General features: G+C 40.2%; 1 protein-coding gene across 1 annotated transcript; it reads right to left on the bottom strand.

The window, feature by feature from the left end:
• Window positions 1–4422: 4422 nt before the first annotated feature.
• Window positions 4423–19488, bottom strand: zmp:0000000760 (collagen alpha-1(IX) chain). Its single transcript, XM_051416996.1, has 27 exons — window positions 19052–19488; window positions 18415–18526; window positions 17365–17488; window positions 16398–16791; window positions 16229–16306; window positions 16043–16138; window positions 15904–15957; window positions 13310–13363; window positions 13160–13213; window positions 13011–13064; window positions 12431–12484; window positions 12290–12343; window positions 12156–12209; window positions 11706–11759; window positions 11507–11551; window positions 11354–11407; window positions 11212–11265; window positions 11067–11120; window positions 10861–10932; window positions 10740–10775; window positions 9387–9431; window positions 9257–9289; window positions 8374–8520; window positions 7784–7960; window positions 6969–7059; window positions 5712–5789; window positions 4423–5411 (listed from the first exon to the last, which is right to left on the bottom strand). Exons 2-27 carry the CDS (start codon window positions 18491–18493, stop codon window positions 5212–5214), a joined length of 2289 nt encoding a protein of 762 aa, XP_051272956.1. The 5' UTR covers window positions 18494–18526; window positions 19052–19488; the 3' UTR covers window positions 4423–5211.
• Window positions 19489–19702: the final 214 nt, after the last annotated feature.

The raw sequence follows: 19702 nt of genomic DNA, 5'->3' as shown, positions 1-19702 counted from the left end.
TTTGCAGGCTCTCCTAAAGGCTCAAAAAAGACTGATAGAGTACTGAACGCTGCCCTGTACAATATTAGTTTATCCAATTTAAAATGAAAAGAAGGCTGTGTTGCACAACACTACAGTGCAGTACAGATGAGTTTGTAAGATTGACAATAATGCAAAAAGCAACTCATTTAGACACATCATGGTGTTGGTGAATACTATTTTTTATAAGCTTTAAAAAAGTAAGCTTGAATCTTTATCTGCAGCCACTTGCTTGAACAACAAATTCCAAGCAAGAAATGCTTGCATCCATTGGTTGAGCAAATACATTCACTCAAGTGTATATGATTTTGAGGTACTTGTACCTATATTATTTCGCCACTTTATAAAATATTGAACTCTCAACGCGACAACTGATGCTACTACTTTTATCTGACAACTTTGGTACTACTACTAATGCCTTTACATACTAAGATTTTACATACAATACATATAATAAGCCTTTAAAATTATGCATTATCCAGGTAGAGCTGGCGCCCCTGTGCCAAATCTGAGTCTTTGCTGCAGTGGCCATGGGCATTGACAATATATATATATATATATTCAACTCCAACCTGTGGCCCTTTGCTGCGTGTCATCCCCTCTCTCTTGTATCGCCTTTCCCGTCACTATAGTAAAAAAACAACAACCAAAAACTGTTGTACCGTATGTACAGCGTAAAATACTGACCAGTTACAGCATTAACACACTCCTTACACACAAAAAATATATACTATAAAACATATAACACATCTGGAAAGGGCCGTTCTCCTTAATAAGCTCAAGTACTTTATCTTTTGATACCTTAAGTAGATTTTGTTGCTAATACTTTTTCCACACATTTTTAAAAGCAAGTATTTCACTTTTTGCTTCTTTTATCTTCTTCCATCTCTGCTTTTACCATCTCTCTTTGTGTGCAGGGTTAATAAAAATCATCAGACAGTGTGGTGATGAATATCAATGTCACATGACAGTTACGGATGTCATCAGACGTCATGTTATACTGACACTGAGCGGCAGTGGTTTCCTGGTTGACCCTGAGCCTCAGCACACTCTGGTGGATCACACAAGCAAATACTGAGTGTTACTGTGTATGGAGCCTGGGAGTGGCCAACCTGCTGGTGAGAGTAGACTTTCCAATGCTGAGTAATCTTCTGTCTCAATAAACTGGCTCTGGTTTATGACCAACAGGAGGTGCACATGAAGGAAACCCCCAGGCAAAAAATCTGTGTGGGTTTTTCCCACAAGAATCCACTGAAGATGTGTTCTGGGGCCTTCACATTGATTAACATGAATGAAGAGGAGAGGACCAGGACAATGTGATTGTCATATCTTGAAATGTGACATTGATTAGATGTAGAGAGCTGATCAAGATTACATAATGAATATGTTTGCGGCGCAACTAGGCAGCAAAACAAGACAGCCTAATCATGTTGTGCAATCAAGTCCTAACAAGGCCAGAAGCTTTATTTAGTGCAAAAACATTATTTCTAGCACAATTGTGGCTTTAAAAATAACTTTCATGTTTCAGTAGCTCCTGGAGTCTGCAGCTTACAGCAGTGCTCCTCAATCTTTTTTGCTTGTGACCTCTCAATTCAAATCAATGCCTACTTTAGATATCCCCAACACTGGTTGCAAATGTATGAGGTGTGTGCAGTACAGCAGAAAACTGATTTTGTGTAGTAGAGCTAGGTAATCATTATGCAACCCCGGGAACCTTGGGAACAAGTGCACACCTATTGTTTGTGGAGTACCATTTTGAAGTTTGAGTTTGGCATTATGGCTGTCGCAATGATGACTAATTTTCGAGGTTGTACTCAGTTTTGGCTCATCCATAGCAGGAAACAATGGTGGTCTGCCTGGTCACACACATTCTTATACTACAGTTAAACAGTAACCTAAAATGTGCCTCTATAAAGATTTTTAGTGAAAAATAGGAAGTGCAATGACAGAATTTTGATTCATATTTAGCACCGCAGAGTTTTACAGTTTGATGTTTGTTTCGTACGTTGCGCTGGATAGACTCACTGAGAATGACTTGTCAATCACAAGGTAGCCACACCCTAAAGCATACCCTGCTTTATTGTCTCTTTTACATTAACTGGACCATAATTTACTAAATTAACGTACAGAGTGCCTGTGTATGTCAAATGGATGTAAAATGTGCATATTTATGAGGTTGGCAGACACAGTAAAGTCAGTACAAACATACTGAGCCCCGTCCAGAGACATGGTGTCAAAGAGCTTTAAATGTTGCTGGAAATCCACACAACTGATGACTGCATGTTTTAAACTTCTTTCTGATGACAAATTTGTCTTCAGGCAATCATGTGGGAAAAACAACAGATCAAAGATGTTCTAAAATCAGTTAAAAGCCTCTTATTCATTTGGCTATTCATAACTGCAAGTTAATAACTGCTCCCATGATATGGCCCCACAGCCTCAGACAAAGGGAATAAAGGCCTTTTAACAGATTATTGCATTGCCCTTTATCTGTTTTCCCCACATGATCGTGATCATCAGACTTTTTTCTACAAAACTGAACCCCAGAATCTTTAATATTTAGAGCTGTGGAGAAATCCTTTCTGCACAAAGGGTGGAATCAGTTTGAAAGTCTGTTAATAAGCTAAATGAATCAAATGCTTAAAACAAATATGTAATTGGTTTGCACAAATGAGAAAACTGTACATACAAATAATGAGGAAGCAAATTAGCCAGAGAAAGTTTATGTCACCCACCCACCCAGCAGCATCTTAGTCTGCCAGCGTGTTAAAAAGTTGTCAGGACACTTAATGAAATCTACAGTTGGACCTAACAGCATCAGCGCTCTGCTCACTTTCACTTCTACAAAACACAATACCACATATTACTTACATCAACTAACATTTACAGTGTCTGGCAAATGCTCTGAAACTTACTTTTTCAATAACTGCCCGAGGACAACATAAAACCTCTCTCTAATAACCTCTGATTCTGTGCCATCACTTTGAAGCGCAACCGTACTGGGTCGTTTTAATCAGCTCACATGCATTAAGTCGTATTTATCATGATGATGATGGTTTGCCACAGAGATAAATAGTGAGCATGTCTGAAGCAAGTGGTTGAGCCCAGAAAGAAAATTCAGAGGATAATCGTGGATTAGTAATAGTTTCCATGACAGAGGTGGCCACAGCATCCAGAGCAGCATGGCACACATGATGCTGCAGTCGCAGAGTGGGTGGAGAATGACGATCTACAGTCGATGGGCTTCTCAGGAGGAAACAAACGTGAGCCAGGAAAGACACTGAGAAGAGCCACACGCAGAGTCCCCTGTGAATTTCTCCCCTTTAGAAGTGTTCCTCCCTTTAGATTTGAGCTGTGGAAAACAATCATTATCTTTCTCAACTCATTAAGTCCTTTCTGGGCTGCAGGATTGCTGGAGCCTTTCCCAGCATATTCTGATCACAAAGCAGGGAAATGCCCCAGACAGAGTGTCGGTCCATTGCTAAGACAAACGGACAGACACCTCATACCCTCAAGTCATTTAGAGTCTCCATTCCACTTGACCAGCAGGTTTTTCGTCTGGAAAGTCCACACAGGCCAGGAATCAAACCAGCTCTGTGTTGCTGTGAAGCAACGGTGCTACAACAATATCTGCCGAGCCACCATGTGGGAAACGTTGCTGTTTGTGTCACTGTTTGTTCTCATCACTACAACAACTGCTAAAAAAAGAGTACACAAAGGTTGTAGGCCATTAAGTTTTCTGTTTTCTGACAGCTAAACTCATGCATAGTCTCTGTAGTCCAATGAAACATAATTAAGATTTGAGATTTACAGTAAAATTTTAACCAGAATTTCCAAACCTTCCACTTGGGGAAATGCAGATAATTCCAGTTTATGAATTATATGAAGGCTTAAAGGCACATTACTTGATTCTATTCTCAAAATGTGTGTATCGGGGGCCAATACTGGGTACTACAGTGCCGTTAAAGGGGGAAAAACATGAATGTTTTAAGAAAACTTGACATTATGTTCCAAGATAACACCCCATTAAAGGACCAGTGTGTAGGATTTAGTGGCATCTAGCTGTGAGTTGCAGATTACAACTAACTGAAGACTGACACAATGAGAGTGAGAGATAGTGGATAAAAACAGCTCATGGTAAGCTAACAAAAACATAACAATTCTTATGTTCAGGTGATTGTACACTAATGAAAACATACCTATGAATATTATATTTAATTTCTGCCAATATAACCATCTAAATGTCACACACTGGATCTTTAATTCCACTAAAAGTTGCTTTCTCAAAAATACACCAAACACATTTTTCAACCTTTTATGAAAGCATGCGCATGAGCCAGCCAACTGACTTGCTAACTTAAAAAAGTGAATGTCAAGAAAAAAAAAACCTTATTGACACGGCTCTTCTAGACTTTTTCAAATTTTATTGTATCAAATGGATTTAATTCTGATAATACCCAATACGAGTCATTTCGGGGTCTTTTTAGGCATGTATGCATCATGTGATACTGCAATACAGAATGTGACTGCTACACTAAAATCGCCTCACTGTTTAAAAGTAGGATGCATCGCTGTCTGCCAAAGTGTCTTTTTCTATAAGGCACCAAAGCTGTAAGTAAAACATACTTAAGAGTCATGAAATCTGTACTTTTTTACACAACAGCTACAGACAATAGATGGGAAATATACATAAAGAAAGAAAGACAAATCTAAGCTGAGTTTTAAATACTATGAATATGGGGTACATAAACTATATATATGTATTTTATATTATTATGTTTTAGTTTTTTACTAATGACACTAGCTCTCAAATTCCATGACAGATATAGCTGTGATCATGAACCTGAATCAGGCTTTCACACAATAGTCTAAAAAAACAATATAATTTTTTGCATTTTATTATAAAGAACAGATGTTTAAAGACAACTCAGACTTGTGAAATCAGTTTAAATAAAACTATCAAATGAAGACGGTCTTTTTTATACAAATATATTTTGTTACCACTCTCCTTCAAATCACGTAGTTGTTGTTGTCTTTGGTAACCTTGTAGCTCAAACTGTTCCCAGTTTCAGTTGGGATGCATATTTACATTAGAAGTTCAATTTATCTGAACAAACACTTATTAACAAAAACAATCCACCATGTTTTCCTCCTTTAAGCTCTATATTTGATTCACTGTTTTTTTTTTTCACTCTACAGGCGATTCCTCCTCCGCGGTGCTGGCTGAGGTGTACCATTGGTGGAGTTCAGCTGGGCACACCCAGAGGTGATACAAACACCGGGAGGTCCTCTGAGACCTGCGTGGCCCCTGAGTCCAGGTCGGCCTGTATGTCCCCTCTCACCCTGCTTCCCTGGCTGGCCGTTAAATGCTCTGCCGGGACGTCCACGCTGACCTGTGATTGAAGCAAAAATGTTGTTTAGTCTTCAGGGCTCCCAGTCTACTGAGTTGAGCTGAGTAAGACGGTTTTCACAGATTCCATGAACAGAGCATTTACAGAGAAAATCCTTTTCTTTTTGGAAAAATTACACACTCTTCTTACAGTAACACATCTCTCCTCCTCCTTTTTTGGGAACTAAAGGACAGACTCAGCTGCGTATAGTTTGGAGAATGATCCACGGACCCAGATGACATTGATTAATGCCTCATTTTACCAAATTATCAAACAACATTAAGTATTGGAATATGAATTTACCCTTTGGTCCTTGGTCTCCAGTGTAGCCAGGTAGACCGTAACCCTTGGCTCCTTTATCACCTTGCTCTCCTCTGTCACCTGCAAGCCAGACACACACAGACGCAGACACTGGTCTCAATAGGAATGACAGCAGACAAGCCAAAACGCTATTCCCGCAGGAGTGAGAGGACTCAAGAACATGCCGTTCATGTTGATTAAAGACCATATGTGTTACTGAGATCATTGTTAAATAAATGTTGAAAACACCTTGTAAATATTCTACGATTTCATTGGTTTGGCACGTGAATGTAGCAGGAGTGTGACATCATGCTCAGGCCTCTAACCATAAATTAGAGCAGAGAATATATGTATTAACCTACAGCGGCGGCGCTGTACAGTGTTTGATTCAGCAGCTTCATACAGTGCTGTTCGTGATGAAAGGTAGTAAGTGTGTTCTTTCCACTGATGGAAAGAATCGAGGTACATTTATTCAAATACTGTACTTAAGGCCAATTTTGACATGAGTATTTCCATTTTTATGCTACTTTAGTTTCAGATTGAAAGACTGTACTATCACTATATTTATTTGACAGCTAATAGAAAGAATTGTTAAATATGCATGCTGATATCTTTCAGTCCCCACTATCTGTACTCCATGCTTCCCATAATGCAACTTGATAGCACCCTCGTGTATCTTTTCAAACTCCATGCCCTCCACTTTGTAATGTAGGCTTTCTGTTAAAAACTTGTAATAACCAAGCACAGGCCGAGACAACCCCTGATGTCAAAGGGCCACAGAACACATTATACAACTATTTTCACAATACTCCCCATAAAAGTAAGTAAGTAAATTGATCATGATGTATAAAATCTGTGGTGTGCTTCTTTAAGTAAAATTTTGAATGCAGGACTTTTACTTGTAATGGAGTACTGGCTGTATTGCTAATAAAGCCCCTTCAGTCAATATATACTGTGTTAACAATAGATAAAATGAAGTTCCTTATCAGGTATCCAGAAACACAACCCCCAAATGAATAGCAATGTTGTTCAGTGTCTTCTGGTTGTAAAAATAAGATGTTCGCTAACATGTCAAGTGATGATATGTGTTTACAGCTTGTTGTCCTGTCCCTAAGTGGCCCAAAAAAATCGATTTGTATAGTTTTCAGGATGTGAATCATTTTTTCCACCGTTGATTTGTCCTAAAACAAGCACTGATGAATTATAGATTTGGTGTTCTTCATATTCATAAATATAAACTGTCAGGTTTGTTTTTCGCACCTGTTTCTCCTTGGCGGCCCAGATCTCCGACTTCTCCGTAGAATCCCTGCAGGCCCACTTCTCCATCAACACCATCATAACCAGGGTCACCCTGACAACATAATCAATAGGAAAATACATCGTTAATCTTTTGTGTGTTTTCAGTACAAACCATGCAATGTTTTTTTTCCTCTTAGGTCAAGTCATGAATTAAGGTTCCATTCACCTCTGACCAATTCCGCACACAAAAAACTGAAAAGATTTATTTGGCTGATCATTCAGTACTTTGTTGGGAAAACATTGTACAGTACTGGTACATTACTGTTCTTGGTTTGGCATTAAACACCACAACATGAGGCTTACTGGCCATAATCTAATATAGTGGAATATTTTTATATAGTCATGGCTTCAAGAGCATTTATCAGCCTGAGAGTCACTGTGATTAAAGAAGTTGTGGAACATGAATCGGTTCTACACTGTAGAATAATGTGGAAAAGGCTTTCCAATCCAAGGACAGCCTTGATACTCTCCAAAAACCATTCAGCACAGACCAAGTGTCTAGTCTGTGACTCCTTATTTGTCCTCATGGAGACGTGGAAAATCGTAATGTTTTCATTCCAAGCTTTTCTGCCAAATACTTCAGCTCTCTTAGTCCAGTCCAGACCCTCACAATGTGTTTGCATTTTACTCAGGCAGGAAGACAAAAATGAACAATGTATGGAGAATGTGCTGCACGCCACCAGTGGGTCTCAGCTAAGGGTCTACAGGAGGTGAGGTGAGACCTAAAGCAGTGATTTTGTAGTGTCTGTGCAGAACACCCAAACTGTAAAACTCACAGGAGGTCCGGGGGGTCCTTTCTGTCCGGCGGGACCAGGGGCACCCATGGGCACGTCCCCGTAGAGAGGACAAACTGCAGCGCACGTCCTCTTCACGGAGTTGGCAAACATGGACATCTGCTCCAGGACCACTTTCTGACAAACCTCGATCACGTGTTGAGCGGGGAGGGTCGGACCCTGTGTAACAAATTATGACCACATCCATCACTGGAAGGGACCCAACTGTGGCACATGTAATGTGGAATATTACAGGACAGGACATGCTGAAGCCATGGCTGCCTCTCAGAGGAAACAAACGAACAAATGAAACCATTAATATTTCCTGAGGCTCATTATGGATTTATAGCCGCACTAAATGAAACCCTTGCTGTGAGTCGCTACTAACTACAGGCTAATGTGAAACTGTTTAAACATGTTCCTGACACCAAAGTTGTTAACAAACACTTTGTGTGTGCCAGTCAGTGTAACTGCAAATGATTACTCTGCTGTTTCTGTGTCATCATTCACAGATAGATGAAGTGCCAATTACAGTAGAGACTGAAGAGCGGTGCTTTTCATCACACTTTTTTAGAGGCTTGTATTTTACTTACTGGTGGGCCTGGGGGCCCCTGAAAGCCATCTGGTCCTCCTTCACCTCGAACCCCCTTGACTCCAACAGGACCTGAGCGTCCAGGTGGGCCTCCTGGTCCGCGCTTCCCCCGTCCTCCCTGAGGACCCTGCTCACCCCTGTCTCCAACCTACAGAGCAGGTTAACAACAGCAGCAAGACTGGATTTAGGACAGAGCCATACAATGAGATATAATTTTTACATGGACACAAAGTTTATGGAAAGCAGTGACAGCTTAATTTGGTAATAATAAACAGTCATGCAGACAGTAAAGCAAACTAGCAAGAAACAGAATCTCAGAGGTAAATACATTCAGTATTAGTACACATACAAAATGCAAGTACATTTTATTTATTTATTTATTTTAAAAGTGACCAGCATTCAAACGTGTGAATGCACAAAACTTGCAATGAAAGTATAATGGAAGGAATACATTTTCTGTAAGACAATACCCGGGAAATGTGCAATATTCATTTTGGTGCAGTTGTGGGTGTTACTGTCCTCATCGCATCAACAGATGCTTTAAATATGTTTGGAATGTTATTTGATGGATTCATATTATATTTTTTAGACTATTCAGTTTGCAATCAGAGACCGTGATGACTGTAGCATGTTTTTACCAATACACCTCCAACACTGCTCTTTTCAGTAACCCAACTCATCACAGCCGCCACCTTGTGATTTATCTTAATTAAATCAGACGATGGGATTGACGGTGATCAGTGGTCTGTGTATCTATTCGTGCTCCCTAACTGCCATTTAAAGGAAATTATCTCCCAGTTCACTTAGCTCATACCTAATAATTATAATTATGAGTGTTAGTGATGCCACCACTTCAAAAAAAAAGAAAGAGAATCACTGCTCACCTTTCCCTTTGGGCCTTTAACTCCTTGTTCCCCCTTTAAAAAAGAGCAAAGTCATGTTATGAAAAAAAAATGAAGAGGATGTAATGATGAGCAGAGATGAGCAGAGAGGATGAAATATTTAAGGCTGTACCTGTGCACCTTTAACTCCTTGGATTCCCTGGATTCCTGTATCACCCTGTACAAGGCAAATGAAAAATAAACAGTGTACAGAAGCTTACAATTATTTGATATATGAGAATTGCACAGTGTTCTGCTCGATGAATAGATAGCGATCATCAAAATCAACGCAGTGGCGCTTAAAGTAATTTTAGGGTTTCAGTCAGGCCACAGTAGAGCTTTTGAATGTGACTTTATGTTTCCCGGTTTATGTGTGTTTTACTGTGGTGGAGGACATGTTCAAATAAGATCAAATTTAATTTAAAATGAAAAAGGGGCTTCCCACCCACTGTGTGTACAGCATGCCCCGCCTTAATTGTTGATTCTTTTCTATTCCAAAACAAAAAAATAGAGTCTGCACATTGTATAATGCTCCCATGAACATTTATTAGTATACCACCATCGGACGTTTTGGGCACAAACTTTTAAACCATCTGAAGAGGGGCTTGTGCCCCGAGACATTTATTGGTATACCACATGGTGGCTATTTTTCCTGTACTTTGGTCCAGCACCTAGTATTCACCGCCTTTGAATGTCTGTGCTTTTGTAAATTTTTTCCATGATCCTTTTCTATTTTCTTGACCAGCCTCCGACTGCATAATACTGCTGTGCAGAGGTTTTCTGATTTGGATCTAGGTAGGCAGATTGCCTAATATCTCGTTTAACCTTTATTTATATTTAAAGTGACAATATGTAACTTTGTATCTTAAAATAACAGCTTCAGAGTCATTTTGATGCTATACTGAGTTGTTACAGGGTGAATGGTGATTCAGTCATTCCCACTTTACGCCTGTTGTTACACTGTGTGTCTTTTGGCTCCAGGTCCGAAAAAGTGCGTAACACTTTACAGCACAAAGTCACATACCACCAACTACTGATTTCAGGGAAACTGGATCATATTTTATGTTTTATGTTTTTCCCTCTGATGTCCTCTGCTTCAAGTCTCTGTGAGTTTCTTGATGGACAGCCCAGGACTGGGTGTTCAGAGCACCGGGGGAGTGATGGTCGACAGTTTTTCATCATCAGTAATGTAATTATAACAAATGCAGTTGTACAGCTGTCCATATTTATAACAGTGGTATTCAAATCCAAAAATCTAAATTGCAACAGATACCAAATCTTACATGATGTCACTTTAACTGTGACCTCAAAAAAAAAATACTAAATGTTACTTTGTAAAAGCTGGTTGCGTAACAGAACCTCGCATGACTGCATTTAGTTTGTGAACCAGTATATCATAAATATTTAATATTTAGAATTGTGGCATTAAATGGTGATTTTGCAGTCAGCTTTTGTTTCTAATGGGTAATGGATGAGGATGTATTACCTTGGACCCTGGTTTTCCAGGCACACCCACGTGTCCCTGTGAAGAGATGACATGGTTTAATGGCTTGAAGAAAATGAACTAGTCTTTGGAAGAGTTTAGAAAATTCATCTGGAGGACTTACAGTAGGTCCCGGTGGGCCGATAAATCCAGGTCTTCCTGGCTTTCCTGCAGAACCCTTGTAACCTCTTGGGCCCTCGAGAATAAAACATTTATTAAACCAACCTAAGGGACTGCTTTAATCTTTGTCGTTTTCCTTTAAGATGGCAAAATACTTTACATACAAAATGTATTATGTGCTTGTCTTCAGTGACTGAAAAAGTTACTTACAGTTCGGCCTTGGAGACCCATTTCTCCTGGTGACCCAAGGGTGCCTTTCTCCCCCTGTAAAAGACACGAAGCACAACATAATTAATCGACCAAAATCAACTCAATTGCATGTTATTTAAAAAACCAAGCAAGATCAACGAGTTACCTTTGCTCCACTTCGCCCGAGTTTTCCACTGAGACCCTGTGGTCCTTGATAAGCCTGTGAGGAAGAGATGACACTTACACAATAACAACAGTTTACTGCTTCTTAAATTCCTCATTAAGATATTGTCAGCAGAATATAATACCTCTATTCCTAGATCACCATCTCTGCCTGGTAAGCCCGGATCTCCAATTATGCCCTAAGGAAACGCTATCATTATTATAAAACAGACAAATTATATTCGCAGTGTAAGTGAGCTGTCAGCTGTGAGGCGCTGGGTGTGTCAGCAGTGGATCACCTTCGGTCCGATGGAGCCACCTCTGCCCACAGGTCCTTGGATTCCCTAGTTTTCACAAGTTCAGACAAAAAACATCCATTAAAATTAAAAAATTATAAAACTATGTGCGATGTTCATATAAGGGTATAAATAAAATCAAACAAAAAAGACATATAAATTAATAAAAATCATGTCACTGTGATTCATTTGTGATACATACGGGCTTCCCCTTTTCTCCAGAAGCTCCCGTCTCTCCGGGATCTCCCACAATACCCTGTGAAATCATAATTTGAAGCGACATAAGATTTTAGATTATACTGTACAGCACATAACAGATTTCATTCAGTACGCAACATGAACCCAGGAGCCTTCCTTCATATACAATAGAGTAGGTTATCGTTGTGGTCGAGCCTCTTCTTTCAATGACTCATCAGCTTATGTTGATATAGTTCAGGCCCTCAGATCTCAGCCAAAATCCAGCCACATGAACTAATGTTGTTTATGGAGACAGCACATAAGCCAAAAACATAGCTCTATTCCAGTGTTTTACCACATTAAAAATGATTTACTGGCTCTCCACGGTCACATGAGAGGATTTTGAAGGTAGCGGACAAAGAATTAAGAGTGCAATATTATGGATTATGGAACAGGGACTCCCACAACAACCCACCTGCTTTCCTCTGGGCCCAGCACGCCCTGGTTTACCAGTGGTCCCTTCTTCTCCCTGAAAATAAAAGCATGATGGAATCAAATCACAATATCAAGATTTAAAAAGGAGATAAAGAAAGGAGGAAAAATGAATACCTTAACTCCTTGAAACCCGGGAATCCCTTCATATCCTTTTTCACCTTTAGCACCCTTCAAGGAGGCCAAGATGTTAGTAATACGGTAATTACATAATGACTTGCAAAAGGGCTTACCGCTGTGCGTGAAAGGTTAACTTACAACTTCTCCTAGTTTCCCAGTCTCTCCGATGTCTCCAGGTGGCCCACGAACTCCCTTTAATTACAGTCAAAATGCCAACAATAAATCCTCTGGATCTGGATATAAAGTTATACAACTGTAACAAAAAAGCTCCAGTGGAAAGTCTATAACTTTATTGGCTGGTTGCCTATTTTCTAATTAAACAGATAGCCAGTGTGTAACATTTAGGAGGATCAATTGGCAGAAATGGAGTATAATATTCATAGGTATGTTTTCATAAGTGTATAATAACCTGGAAATAAGAATTGTTGTGTTTTCACCTTATAATGAGACGTTTTTATCTACAGATGAAGCAGCTTTACGTCTACAGCACCCATCAGGATGAGCCGCCATGTTTATCCCAGAATGGACAACCAAACACCGGCTCTACATAGGGCCTTAAATGTTACCTGAAGGCCACTGTAGATTCTCTTACACGCTTGGAAAGGGAAGGGGTGAGGGGGGCGGTATTCAGTGGGTTGCAATCTGTAACCCCACTGCTAGATGCCACAAAATCCTACACACTGGACCTTTAAATCCTGAACCAAATGGAAGATTTTACCTTGAAGCCTCCTGCCCCTTTTAATCCTTTCAGCCCTTTAGGACCTCTGTCTCCCTGTTAACACAACATAACATGTCATTAATTAGGATTAGTAACATTTCAGGTAAAAAAAAAAAAAAAAGATAATAAAGCTGAGTGCGATAAATTACCACTTGGCCCCAGAGTCCTCTCATTCCTTTCTCGCCTTTGATTCCTTCTTCACCCTGAGGATGTGTGTGTGAGGTTTCATTAATGCGTTTTGTGAAAGAGCCAAACTGAAGTTTAACACTGATAGGGGAGTTTATTAAGGCAGATCTTACCTTTGGGCCTGTCTCGCCAATGTTACCGTAGTCTCCTGTGTTTCCCCTGATCCCCTGCAAGAGAAGTTTGACTTAATCACAAGCAAGTCTGTAGCCATTTGTTTGTGATCGGACCAGCTTGAGAAATAGTGTAAAATGTGAATGTTGGACTTTCCACTCAGTCACTAATGACTTCTGAGAGATTAAACTCCCTGGATGCATCAGACGGAGAAATAGTTAAAACATGACAGCATTTGCTCCCTCAGAATAAAGAGAGATGTTTAAAGGAATGTTTCAACTTTTTGAGAAATACACTTCCTGCACTCTCATGCTTGTATGGTAAATACAAAGCTCAGGCCAGGAAAGGTTAGCTTAACTTAGCATTAAGAGACGTGTTAATCAGTGAGCTTTACAGCTTGTCCCAATATTCCTAAGTGGACAAAGAAGAGCTGCGCTAACTTTGGATGGAGCCAGACTAGCTGTTTTCCCTTTCCAGTCTTTGGTAGTTAAGCTAACCTGCTGCTTGCTGTAATTGCATATTAACGGCCAGATATGAAAGTGGTATCAGTCTTCTTATCTAACTTTCAGGCAGTGAGAAAACATATTTCCCAAAACATATTTCCCAAAATATATTTCCCAGGAGACAAAGACTGGGGGAAAAAATGGGACACAGCTATATTAGCTCTATCCAAATATAACCCTAACTCGTGTATATCTTTAATCTGTACAAGACCACAATTTGTGGGTTATACATGGTGACTAAGTGAGTTTTAAAGAGCTTTAGAGGTGCTATTTTTGAACTTTGGACAGAGCCAGGCTAGCTGTTTCCCTCCGGTTCCAGTCTTTATGCTAAGCTAACCGTTTCCTGGCTGTAGTTCCATATTTACTGCACGGATGTGACAGTATCGATCATCTCATCTAACTCTTGGCAGTAAAGTGAGTGACTGTTTCCCAAACCGTCAAACTTTTCCTTTAACGTTAGCGGTAATACCCATATGATAAAATAAGGGTAATTAACTATAAAAAGATATCATGCTGTAAATGTCACATTAGTGGAAAATATACACAAGCATATTCAGAAGGATTTAGGAAATATTGGTCATAAATACAGCAGAATGGATCAATAGTGTGTGATGCTTAGTAGTAGAGGGAAAAAGGTGTTTTCCACTTGGCTCTATTTCACTGAGTCAACAAACAGATTAAACAAGGCCAGGATGCCTTTGTGTTGTCAGTTTATTTGACCATCTCACCTAACGCTGTTTTTACGCAGAGTCAGCTGGGCAGAGGTTAACCTCAGAGATGGCCGACAGTACGGCGAGAGGCATGACCGTGAACTTTACAACGCTTCTAAGGCGGTATATCTCCGACGAGCAAAGGACCACCCACCACCTGAGATGGACAGTTCATATATCTGTGCCAGGAAATGCCCTCCTTGGATGCCAGCAGGGGAGGAGATAAACATGTTGGGGCTCTGTGATTCACAAGCTGGCAGGAGGTCAAAACTCTAACGAGTTACACAAGACAGATGTTTACTCCAGATGAGCTACAGCTGCAACTCAGGACATCAATATGTAGCATGTACAGCTCTGGAAATGTGCTCTAACTGTACGTGGGCCTACAGGCGTGCATGTGCTTGCTCAAGCAGCATGGGGGATTTCCTTGAGTGCAAAGGGCATGTTAAATGCCAAACCATCACATGCGTATATAAAAAAAAATCCTCTTTCTTTAAACACATGACTGTTTTTAAAAGACTCTCAGATCTGCTCCAACATAACTGACTGCTAAGCATCAAAGAGATTAACAAGTCATAAATTTAAAGTGGAAATAATCACGTCTGCGGCTCCCTGAAGGATACAAATGTGAGTGTATTTGTTCATTCACTGATGCATGTACTGGTTTCTGCAGCAGAATACTTTGTTCATTATAATTTTCACAAACCTTTCCCTTTGTTTCACAATGTGTCCTTCCTACAGTGAATTCATTAGCCTTATCCACATCTGAGAAATTTCACACAATAGTGAAGCACACTAATGCCACTCATTACCAGACACTTGAAGGGTATGGCTATTGCTCAACTGCTTGGTTTTCCTGTGTGTGTGGGATTCATTACATTTGGCTCAGTTTCTTCCAAATGGAAAAGTAAAACCATTAGAAATCCTGTGATCACTTGCCAGTATGAGTTAAATCCTGTATTCTAAACCAGAAGGGCCTGTGTTTTAGGATGCAAATGGCTATTTCAGAACGACAAAAACAAATTTATTATCACATCCGTATTGGTTCATGTTTATCTTGGCTTCCTCCTAAATCTGTAGCAAGCGGACATGAGTATGAAAGGAGCCCCTATGTTTACTATCGCTAAGCGCTTCTGCTTCCAGATCTGTTTCCATCCTGTCGCGTCTCAGTTGTACTTCGATTGCCATTTTCCACAGCTTCACTACTGTCTCACGAGTGGAAGTTTTTACAATGTCACTTGACTACAATTCAGTTTAACTCTTTATTGTGCTGCAAGAAGAAGGGGATGCCGCTAATGCTTAGAATACCTCAAGTAAACACCAGAACAACTATTCATCGAGCGCAAGATAAGGCACTGAGAGACATAATGCACATTTATTTACCCAGTTTCCTTGTCTTCCTGGATCTCCGTCTTTGCCTGGAAGACCTCTGTGACCCTGCAGAAGAATTAAATTATATGTCAATACAGATTCAACTTATCTTATCAGTATGCTCCAGTTTTCACTGTACAGGTACATTCACCTTTGGCCCTGGAGGTCCCTGAGGGCCAGGCTGTCCATGCAAACATTTGCAAGATGCTCTTCCAGCTGTTAGACCGATCTCTGCATACCCTCCACACTGCCATGACAGAAAGGTGATACGGTTTTAAACCTACATACACATCTCTAACAGAGGGAGGGAAACCATGTTGATTAGGAGCTGACTCACCACACTGGAGAGCTCACAGCAGCCCTCTGAATAAGCCTGCTCTGGGTCACATGACACCTGCATCTGCTGGAGGTCCACCTGGAGAGAGACAATATGAGAAATTAAAGTTCAAATCAAAGGGAGTTGAAATATGACTATGGATACATAAAAATCCAAGCTGTCAACGTACAGACACAGAGCGATCTCCTGCAGCCCGCTTGACAATGGAGGTGTACCCTCGGTGGATGACTGGCCTCGGCTCGTCAATGGACTCCACACTGACCTCTTCACAGTCTATCAGCAGCTTCACCTGGCTGCCCTTCACACTCAGCGCCAACTTGTGCCACTCTCCGTCAAACAACTTTTCCACACCATGGAAGGTCCTCAGCATCTGGCTCCCGTGGGGGCTGGTGTAGAAGAAGTCTAAAGAGCGCGTATCACCCTGGAAACGCAGGCCGACCTGCTCTCGTCCCTTGGGGTCACTGACCTGCCACAGGTCCCAGGATTTCTTGCCGGTGTCCTTGGTCACCTTAAATGTTGCAATAACGGAGTAGTCGGACGGAAGTCCTTCTGGATACACGTCACTGTGGCACGAGAGGAAGGTTTGGAGAGCTTTCTTTACAGAATAACAATCAACGGCTTTTGCAGGAACATATGGATTTATTTTATAAGAAGATGAATAAGTAGAAATAGAGCATCTTAATTGTTACACTTAAATTCAACCTTAATATATTACACATTTCTGTGCGACTCTGTGTCATCTCTTCTGATTACACACTACCATTATTTGAAGCTTCAATTTGAAAAAAGCACATTCTCATTTCTTGTATCGCTGTAGTGATGTACAGGTGTACTCCAGGACCTTGTGACATCATTGCTGGGTGGGGTTACAGGTGCAAAATTGCTTTTCAGTAACTTAAAACTGAACAGCATTGTTCTGCTGCACTCTGGGTGAAAGTTTCAAATCATGTTGAGGTGTGGTTGTGTGTGATCTGAAGTGCATTTTATTGCAACTGTAACCCCCATCAGTAATGTCACTGTGTAATGACACGCTTTGAAGTACTCTTCTATATCACTGCAGCCAGGAGAGATTCCCAAAACCACTTTTTGATCATTTTCCAATTTCACTGAATAACTACGCTCAGGCAGTCTAGTACCTCATGGTCTTCCGTAGATGGATAGAGGGGTTGACACGGTAGGCCACCGCTTCAGGTTGAGAGCCGTCCACTCTCCTCACTCCCCTCGACTCAGGCACACGAAACTCCTCCAGCAGATCAAAACCTTGCAGCAAAAACACTGAGCTTAGTTTGACGTCAGACTGATTCAGCATCAAGGGTGCTGGACTGCTTCTAAATCTGATATCACTGGGGTTATTTTATGGTTGCATTACTCATTGTCATTAATAATGCCATCTCTTCACAGGTACAATGAGGTAATTCATTAAACTCATTAACGTGAAGAAGCTGTTATTTTCTTTCTTAGGTGGATTTGGCTACTGAATTCTAAACACTACACGCTTTGTGCTGCAGTTTGAATGATTTCAGCACAGCTGGGATGTTTCCTGTGAGCTTAAAACAAATGGATGAAAGCTGGTGAAGGACCCTGATTACAAATCTTATGACTCAACTTGAAAATAACTCAAAACCTCTTAAGTAATGAAAATCCTGACACCTGCTGCTGTGGCATGTTAACAAGTTACCCCCTTTGATTATTGGTAAAGTCAAAAAAATACATTACTGCCTACGGTTTACTGTAGGCTGTACTGTATAGAAAAAAACACTGTGCTAAATAATTCATCATGGTAAGAGGGAGACTCATTTGTATGGATTCAAATATTCATGTATATAGCTTAACCCCAGGATGACCTCTTTGACCTCTTAGTGTCCACACAGGCACTGATAGCAGGGAATATGACACTGGGTCATCTGCTGTGAGGCAAACAATTAACTATGAGCTGACAAATACTGACATCTGCTGGTCAAGGTGCAGAAGTACAGTGTTGAACTTAAAAAACTATAGTAAGAGCAGATAATTAATATGAAATATGTGATTATTGTCAATTATATTTGATATAAGTTTACAGCATGTATGACCAGCCTCACACAACTCTACAGAACCACTGAGTAGGTGATTATCCAGTGTTTTATTTATATGCAGTGAGAAATTTGCTGTAGTCATTAAATAAGTATGAAAAAATGTAAACTTACTTGGCAACTTTTGACACTGGGTCATTCCGTAGATGGCAAAGAGTGCTGCAAACACCAGCATATCTTTGTAGGCTGCCATTTTCAATTGTTTGAAGTCAGGGGCTATAAGTGCCTGTAGTACAGCAATTATATAAATCAGTAATTCAGTAAATCAGATTTTATGTAGAATGTGCAGTAGGGTGTTAAATGGAAGTCAGTCACTCAAATCTGTAGAAAAAATATACATTTCTATGCATACATTTTATAAAAGCATAAAGATTTAGAAAGAGTGAGAAAAGAAACTGCTAGATTTCTGGGCCTAACCAACTGGAAGAGGTAAAATGTTCCTTTTAGGTCCCTTCAGATATCATATATATATATTATATAATTATTCTTTTATGCAATGTGACTACTATGGTTTTATAATTATATTATATCATACAATGATGTTCCTAGAAAAACAATATCAAAAGTTGTATCCACTGAATTGCTACATCTATGCAAACAAATTTCACCACATTGGTGGACACAATTACACATTTAATTACAATTACAAACCATTCGCTAAGCAACCAGATATCATACACAAACCCTAGTTTATAATTTCCTACGTGCAATGTATTTTACAAATAAAGGAAAATTACAGAGCATTACTCACATATTCCTGAAAAAGAAAGTCCCAGGGCTCCTGCAGATGGATCTGTTCCAGTTCCTAGTGTGAGGATATATCCCGCTCTAAAGTGCCATCCCTGGGCCAGTGTTTGAGCTGAACAGTAGGATCATTCAAACTAGATGCTCTGGGTCTCAGAGTAGCCTGACCCCTGAGCTCCACTCCACCTTTGGTCCCCAGGGGATCTACGTCTTCTCATAGGTCAGTTACACCTACAGTACAAGTCCAGCAAACTGAGTCATCACATTAAGGAAATGTAGGTGAACATACCTTACTGCAGGTGGAAGCTACTGAGAGCAAAAAATCACAGTAATGTGGGAGAATACGCGGATACTTTAGCAAAAGTTTGTTTAAAGCAGCTCTCAACAAAAGTTTTATGTATTTTACTGCGTCTCCTTACACATCGACTTGCACAGTTAGAAAAAAGTACCTTTTGTACAAACTTAGTCTATAATTTCTTCAAAAAGCAGTCACACAGGTTTTAGTGTATGTTCATTGAAGACAGTGTTTTATCCTCCGCAGAGTCTCAGTGAGAGAAAGATGTAGTATGTCACAGCTAAACACAAGAAGCTCTGCAAACATTCCATCCAGAGGAGACAACACCTTCAATCTAAACCACCACACTGCATCGAGCAGCCC

This window comes from Dicentrarchus labrax, unplaced genomic scaffold, assembly GCF_905237075.1.
Source record: "Dicentrarchus labrax unplaced genomic scaffold, dlabrax2021, whole genome shotgun sequence".
Taxonomy (NCBI): Eukaryota; Metazoa; Chordata; class Actinopteri; family Moronidae; genus Dicentrarchus; species Dicentrarchus labrax.
The sequence above is the reverse complement of the archived record's forward strand: the minus strand, read 5'-3'. Positions and strand labels throughout refer to the sequence as shown.

What these genes read in the sequence shown, in the direction of transcription:
- zmp:0000000760 (XM_051416996.1), bottom strand. Translation starts at nt 18,493, where the DNA reads ATGGCAGCCTACAAAGATATGCTGGTGTTTGCAGCACTCTTTGCCATC. An exon ending in GAGGACTCTGGGGCCAAGTG is followed by an intron (nt 13,065 to 13,159) that starts GTAATTTATCGC and finishes TTGTGTTAACAG; the next exon opens with GGAGACAGAGGTCCTAAAGG. An exon ending in AGGGGCCCCCAGGCCCACCA is followed by an intron (nt 7,961 to 8,373) that starts GTAAGTAAAATA and finishes TTTGTTACACAG; the next exon opens with GGTCCGACCCTCCCCGCTCA.